This window comes from Lycium ferocissimum, chromosome 5 (assembly GCF_029784015.1).
Source record: "Lycium ferocissimum isolate CSIRO_LF1 chromosome 5, AGI_CSIRO_Lferr_CH_V1, whole genome shotgun sequence".
Taxonomy (NCBI): Eukaryota; Viridiplantae; Streptophyta; class Magnoliopsida; order Solanales; family Solanaceae; genus Lycium; species Lycium ferocissimum.
The window spans coordinates 72,540,212-72,547,593 of record NC_081346.1 but is presented as its reverse complement, the minus strand read 5'-3'; the positions used below and the strand labels follow the sequence as shown (position 1 = coordinate 72,547,593).

The following is a 7,382-nucleotide window of genomic DNA, read 5'->3' as shown; positions in this document are numbered from 1 at the left end:
ATCAAAAGAAAAATGAGAAAGAATTTGACTCACTGGTTGCCTTACACAAAGACAAATTGATAACACGTTGACACCACTTTCAAATCACTAGCTACAGCCTACAAGTCGAATTAAAAGTCAATTCACGCTCCATAGATGTTTAATTCACCGAAAAGTTTTTTGTTTTTGTTTTTTTGAGTCAAAAATTGGTTGAATTTAGATGGATGCAAGAGTTGGTCATGATTAGTACAACTCAAAATTTTCTTGTTACAAAGTAAAATTATATCCAAAATCTAAAGTGATTGTCTTTTTTCTTTTTTTTTAAACGAACTCTCTTACGGTTGTAGCAACTAGTATAACCTAAGTTGAACCAGCTTTTGCATGCCTTGGTTCGAGATAGAGCCAGTTTAAGCCTTAAGAGGTCGTTTGGTTGCCGGTACTAGTTGTGTTGATTTTAATATATGAATAATTCACTTCCTAATCAACAATCAAATGATCCCTAAATGAATAAATCAATAATTGCACCTGTGAATAGTTGGACGAATTATTCATTTATAGGCCCAAATTGGCACCAATAAAATAAAACTGTATCTATTTAAGGATACAATTTCTCTTTTCTTTTCTATTCTTCTGTCTTTTCCTTTTTTTTCATTTTGGGCCAAGAAGTCTTTATCCTCTATGACAGTAAACTACATTCAAGGAGAGACATGTTGTAAATTTACTTGATTAAAGGATTCAGGGCGACAATTTTGCCACCACAGAAAAAAAAGTACTTTAAATTAAAAACACATGAACAACAATTTCTAAATAGTTCTTCAAAAAAGAAAAAAGGTCAATTTGTTTTCCTTTTTCCTTTTTCATGTCTTAAACTTTTCTGACTACAAGAAGGCTAACAATGCCACTAGAGAATTAACTAACAAGGATAAATTAGAGTAGATTGAAGAGCTTCCAGACTCATCACCACCGTAGTCGTCGGCGTCGCCGGAAATTGCCACGAGATCTTCTCCGCTGTCGTCCCCGGCGGATTCAGTGTCATTGTTGGTGGTAGAAGTCCATTTTCCACTGTTGCCTCCCCTGCTTCTAGTCATATAAAATTATCCATTTTATTAACTCCAAAAAATGAAGTGTCATAAAAGCCCTAACTAATTCCTCTTACTTTTTCTTTACGTGTGGTATTCGAAGCTTAATGGTTCGACTATTCGGATTGAAGTTGGATAGTTTACTAAGAGGCAGTAGCAAAGCCAAAAATTCATACAAGAAAATTCAAGAAATTACTAGAGTGTCACAGAGATGGAGCTAGCATGAAAAGTATGAGTTCTGCAGAACGTCATATTTAGGACTTGAGCATGTGATATAAAACAGTTCTTGAATTTCTTTTATCGCTATACTAGAATCTTTTCTTAGATCAAAAGAATACAACAGTTTATATATAAACAAAAAGTTTCATTTTAGTCCTAAGAGGGGTAAAGCGATTCCTATCAAAGGAATGATAATGTACAAATTTAATACTCCTACTACAAGTATTTTTATCAAATGTCCCACTAACTAGAAAATAGTAGTGTTATTTAAGAAATTTTCTTACTCTAAAATTCATTAGCATCTACTGTCTATTGAATTTGAAAAAAAGTTTACTTGTATCGAACCTTAAAAGCAAAAGAGTACCAAACTAATATACGTAATTAGTGGGGAGCGTATTCCATTTGGATTGCTGAAAAATCATATTGAGACAGACATAATTCTTGTGTCACTAAGAAAGTAAGTACTCCAAATTAATTACATTATTACTAATAGTAATAGTAGTAATAATTAACAAACACAAAAGTCTATCATGGACTATTAAAGTGTTGATTACTCTACTTAACATAAAGACAAAAGCGTGAGAGAAATAGAAAAAAGAAAAAGTGTTGTTTAGGGGGAAAAAGTGAAAAAGAAGGAAAGTAAGAGGACCCTACCTGTGAATGAGGACCCCAGCATTCAGTGTAAGTTGGTCAATGAAATTTGCTGATTTGGGCTCCACACTATAAGCTTTTTCATAATTGACCTCAACTTCTTCCCCAGAGGCCACAAAGTATGCTCCATTTGCCATTACATCCCCTTCACTTCTCCAATTCCAATTCCTCCAATGTCCTTCTTCTGTGTCCACTCTTTTTGTCACCTATAGTTAAATTAAGGGGGTGTAAGTGTTTGATTTTAAAATATAGAGGATCTTTCTGTAACTTAGTCATAGTATAGGGGTGTTTAGTATATAATAGTTAAGCCTTAAATTAATCAATGGGTATCCAATGCAACTTAGAGCACAAAATTTGTGAAGAGTATACAAATAAAAAGAGCTAACAACATTTCAGTCACAAACAAGTTGTATCTTTTTCATTTGAATATACATCTAAGGCCAACATTATGTAAGAAAAATTAAAATAAAAAGTATACTAGACATTCTCTATGTTTTTTACGAAAGTAAAGATTTCAAAAGAATAGAAAACATCGGACCTAAAGTAAAAAAGATGAAATAAAGTATTGATTTTATGTCAACTAGTTGTTCATAACTTTAAAGCGAAATACACCCAAACTTGAACTCTTTTCCTAGTAGTAGTACTTTTCTTTTAATTAAGGCATGTTGGCTTAATTAAAACAAGATAAGGTATTTGAAAGTTCAAGTTGTGTTTGGACATGAAAACAAAATTGAAGTTTTATAAGTGAAAACTTGAAAAATTCCTAAAACTTGTTTTTAAAACTTCAAATTCTATATTTCGAGATTGAAGTTGGAATAATAGGCCAGCTTGATTAAAAAAACATTTATTTTAAATAATCTGTAAATGTTATTTCAAATCTTATTCAGGCTAAAATGGCTAAGGAAAAGAAGACAAGCTCACTGTTTTATGTTTTGGCATTTCATGTAGTATGCTTTTAACATTATGCGTGAAATTTTGCGGACAGGACAAAAAGAAATATTAAGGTTAATTTCTATTTAATTTTTAAAGGAAAAAAAAAATTGTACCTCTTTAGCAAAAGGGTCAGCGGGTGCAATATATCGATTTCCTTGGCTATTGATAGTAGGGCTACCACTTCCACCAATTGCATACATCTCCCACCTTGTAAAATCATTATTCACCACATGTATATACCCTCTCCTACACCTTGGCATTCTTTGAATTAATTTCTTCCCAAAATGATTAAATGAAATTGTCACTTGCATCCCTGAATCTGGTAAATAGTCATCACTATGTCCCAATAACATTACCTCATTATGATGTGAAAAATGATTATTCGATATTGTTATCCCCGTTGACCCCATTACTACATCAATCAATCCATCTTTACAATGCGATAATGAACAATGGTCGATCCAAATATCCTTCGAACTGAATATCGATATCCCGTCCCCGTCCGATTTTCCTCGATAACCGAAATGTGTAGGGCTCGAACGGACATTCGTCTCGCCCGATTGGTAACAATGATGGACGTGGATGTTGTGGATAATGACATGCGAGATATATTGTAACGTTATGCACCCCCCACCCGTGATGTGCACGTTGACCCCGCGACCGTCTAGGGTTTTGTACGAGTTGAAAATGAGCTCCTCCGAGAGTTTAATCTCCATGTTTGCCGCGAAGACAATCCATAACGGTTCTTCTTGGATGACACCATATCGGAGAGTGCCAGGTGGTGGGTTGACTGGGTCGGGGTCCGAGGAAGAGGTGACAACATAGTAACGACCACCTTTGCCACCTAGTGCATATTGTCCAAAACCAATGGCACAATCAGCTAGTCTTTGGCGATTTAATTGCCAAGTATGGTCACATCGCCAACAATCATCGATTGGGTTGCCGGTTTGGCAAGAGGATTGGTCAATATTGGTGTAGTAAGACAACAATTTTCTTCTTGTCTGGAGATTTGAGAGTGATACATTTACTTTCCTGCAACACATTAATGAAAAGAGTTGCTAACTTATTTTTTTCATAATTGAGAAATTCCCAGAGGGTCAATTACTCACGAAATTGGAACTTAGTGGATAATGGACCGGCACTCTACACTTTTGTGTGTGGCAGGGATCGAACCCAAGAAGTGCACTTAACACTCATATCATGTGTTGAGCTCTTATCATTAGACCGACCAAAGCATTGGAGGAAACGAGTTTAATTTGTACACATTGATTATGTAAATGACACAAGAAGGCTACATTGCTAGTGTAAAAGTTGTTCATATTATCAATGTACATAAGTTAAATCCTGATTATAAAACTTGAGTAGGAATAAGGGATTGCACCTTATCAAAAAAAAAAATGCATTGTGGACAGTGGTGTAAATGAAGAAATTTTTTCCCTCTAGCTCTATATTTTTGCACAAACATGGTAAAAAGTTACTCCCTCTGTTTCAATTTGTTTGAACTTATTTTCATTTTAATCCGTGTCAAAATAAATGACCTCTTTCCTAATTTGGAAATAAATTCACTCTATGAATGATTTACAGCCACACAAATTTTTAAGGTATATTTTGAACCACAAGTTTTAAAAGTCTCCCTCTTTCTTAAATGTCGTGCTCAATCAAATGAATTCACATAAGAGGGAGTAAGAAACATTTCAATAAGTCACAAAACAAAAAGAGAAAGGCTAATGGATTCATTGGTTGAAAGGAAGTCCAATTAAAGTGATTTGAGGGCCTACAACTAGATATTCAGACAAGGAGAAAGTAAAAATAGACGATATAATAAGCAACCAATAAATATCCATATCTACCTACATCAATAGCACTTTAAAAAGTTAATTAAAGCTCATAAAGCCAGTACGAAACAAGAAAATCCCCCCTCTCCATCCTTAAATATAAAATAATTAAAAAAAAAATGAGGAAGAGGAATTCAATTCTTACTAGAAATCAAACTCCAACTAATCAAAAAATAATTGCTCATTATTTACAAAGACTCTTGAATGTAGAGCGTAAAATGTTATTTAACACCTTATTCTTGAAACAAAAATGAAAAAGAATCAAAATGTGGGACTATTAACCTTTATTTTCAGTTCGGTATCTGGTACCAGCATTAAGACCCGACTAATTCGAATTTTTCAGTACCTAAGGCTCATAAAGTAGGAAAACACTCCCTATCAGAAGTTTTTTCATAGACAGGGCTCACAACCGAGATTTCTTATCCATCCTACCATAACTACTAGTGGCATTAACTAAAGTTCAAGAATAGGGAGTCCTACATTGTCGAAAACAGAGCTTGTAAAGAACAGAGGAGCAAATAGACAACAGAGAAAGACATAAACAAGAAAAGGAACAAAAATGTGGGACTATTAGCCTAAAATTAAAAAAATAAAAATAAAAAGTTTTCCACCAGTGGCACCCATATTGAATCCCCGGCTAATTCAGATATGTACTGCGTAAGACTCATTAAAGGGAAAGTCTTTCCATATAAAACAAATTTTGTATGCAGAGCTCGAACCGGAGACTCAGGTTGTGGTATCAACTAAAGTTCAAGAAAGGGGAGTCCTACATTGTGGAAAACAGAACATGTAAAGAACAGATCAAAACATACAACAACTAATTGAAGCTTAGAAATGTTTTTCTTATACCTTGTAACTTCAAGAGCAACGGCTTCAGGATCAGGATGCTGACCAGGAAGAGTGACATTCAAGAAAATCCCAAAAGCAAAGGGAAAAAATGAACTTGAAAGCAACAAAACCACAATGTAGCTTCTCTGGAGCATCTTTTCTACAATAACGAACTGCATTTTGTGTGTTTTTTGGGGTTTTGGGGTCAGTGAGTTAGCTGCATTATAGAGAAACTTTGAAGTTATGTTTTTTAGTGAGTGATAGTGAGAAAATGGATTCTGTATTGTTGACTGTGGGAGAAGATAACAAATTAAAAGTAGGGTCTTGGAGTGTTTTGTATTTCTACTGACTACTCATAGTAGTGATTGTATGTATTTGCAACTAACTGACATGATTTATAGTCATTGTTTAAGAGAATCTCTCACCTGGATTCACCCATGCTTTACAAGCAGAAAAGCAACAGAGTATATTGAATTTTGAGGGTTTTCTTTCTTTTTCGATTAACGATAAAGTTGTCTTCGTGTGGCTATATAGGTCACGTGTTTGAGTCATCGAATTCGTTACTAATGCTTGCGTCAGAATAAACTGTCTAGATTATACTTCGTCTTCGTATGATTTATAAGTCACGGATCCCGAGTCATAAAATCTATTTTTTTTTTATCATGATAGATTGTCTATATTACACCCCTTTAAAGTGCGACACTTTCCCAAATTTTGCGTGATGCTTTGTGCATGGATTTATATTGTTTATCTTATTTGTGGCATGATACTCTGTCTATATTACACCCCTTAGAGTTCGGCTAGTCCTAAATATTTTATTGAATATAAAAAAATTTGTGCACCGAACTGTTGTTTTCTTTCTTTTCAGCCCATTCGACGCCCATTTTTAAATAAACTAAAAACAAAAAGGGCAAAAGAGACATCAATAAATTAGAATTAACATGTGTGCTCGGGATGTCAAGTCCCTATTTGCACAGCTTACACTTTTTTGATCCCATTGGGTGTACAACTTGTAATTATGAGATAATGAAGGGAGGCGAATTCAAGATTTAAACTTAATAGGTCCAATATTTAAAAAAAAAAAAAAAAAAAAAAAAAACTTCTGAAAGGTATGATTTTAAAACTTAAATGTATTGGAGTGGTGAAACATTACACTCTGTTTGCCAATTGAAACATAACTATAAACTATTAGTACAACTGTAATTAAGGAAGGACATTCAATTTGGAGTAAAGATCACAGGAAACATTCTACTTTTTCATGAAAAATGGTCTATTAGGATTTAGGAACATTCTTCTCCTAAAAAATTAAAAAAAAAAAACTTTTAAAAATCACGCATTAACATGTGATTTACGAAAGATATTGTCTGATATGGATCAAGTCCATTACTTGGCCATTTCTATACTCGTTTCTTTTGAATCATCGACTCGAATGTCAATTGTTGGGTTAATATAACTCAAAAATACTTTTAACATGGTACAATATTTGTCAATTTTGGATTACGCACACACGATTTCTCTAAAAGACCTCACATGATTAAGAGTATCACTAGACTTTATTTGTTGTTTATTTATTCCTATCAACTTTCAATGTGGAACGTCATTCACAACCCAACATCCCAAGAACAACCTCACCTCGGAGCTAGAGTGTCGGTTCCGGGTTCAGCGGACCCAGTAGCTTTGGTTCAAACTCTTTATTTGTCTTAAAAATTCGTCGAATATGCACAAATTATTGATTTAAAACCCACTAACTTCAAGGGATTAGAATCCAGAACCCATAAACATTAAATCTTGGCTTCACCTCTGCCCTTACCACAACCATCAATTAGGGGTGGATCCGTCATTATAGTATCGTCATTCA

General features: G+C 34.1%; 1 protein-coding gene across 3 annotated transcripts; it reads right to left on the bottom strand.

Annotated features, from left to right (window-relative positions):
* Positions 1-705: 705 nt before the first annotated feature.
* Positions 706-6,004, bottom strand: LOC132057356 (probable pectate lyase 12). 3 transcript variants are annotated; one of them, XM_059449924.1, is made up of 4 exons: positions 5,546-6,004; positions 2,975-3,893; positions 1,932-2,134; positions 706-1,053 (listed from the first exon to the last, which is right to left on the bottom strand). In XM_059449924.1, exons 1-4 carry the CDS (start codon positions 5,701-5,703, stop codon positions 858-860), a joined length of 1,476 nt encoding a protein of 491 aa, XP_059305907.1. In that variant the 5' UTR covers positions 5,704-6,004; the 3' UTR covers positions 706-857. The 3 variants fall into 3 exon arrangements, with proteins under 3 accessions (XP_059305907.1, XP_059305906.1, XP_059305905.1); XM_059449923.1 differs by having other exon boundaries at positions 706-1,056; positions 5,546-6,003; XM_059449922.1 differs by having other exon boundaries at positions 706-1,059; positions 5,546-6,002.
* Positions 6,005-7,382: the final 1,378 nt, after the last annotated feature.

Bases quoted from the DNA above. Each gene is read 5' to 3' on its own strand.
- LOC132057356 (XM_059449922.1), bottom strand. From the start codon at position 5,703: ATGCAGTTCGTTATTGTAGAAAAGATGCTCCAGAGAAGCTACATTGTG. The intron at 3,894-5,545 runs GTATAAGAAAAA...AATGTGTTGCAG, and splicing joins GTTGCTCTTGAAGTTACAAG to GAAAGTAAATGTATCACTCT. The intron at 1,060-1,931 runs GTAGGGTCCTCT...TTATATGACTAG, and splicing joins GCTGGGGTCCTCATTCACAG to AAGCAGGGGAGGCAACAGTG.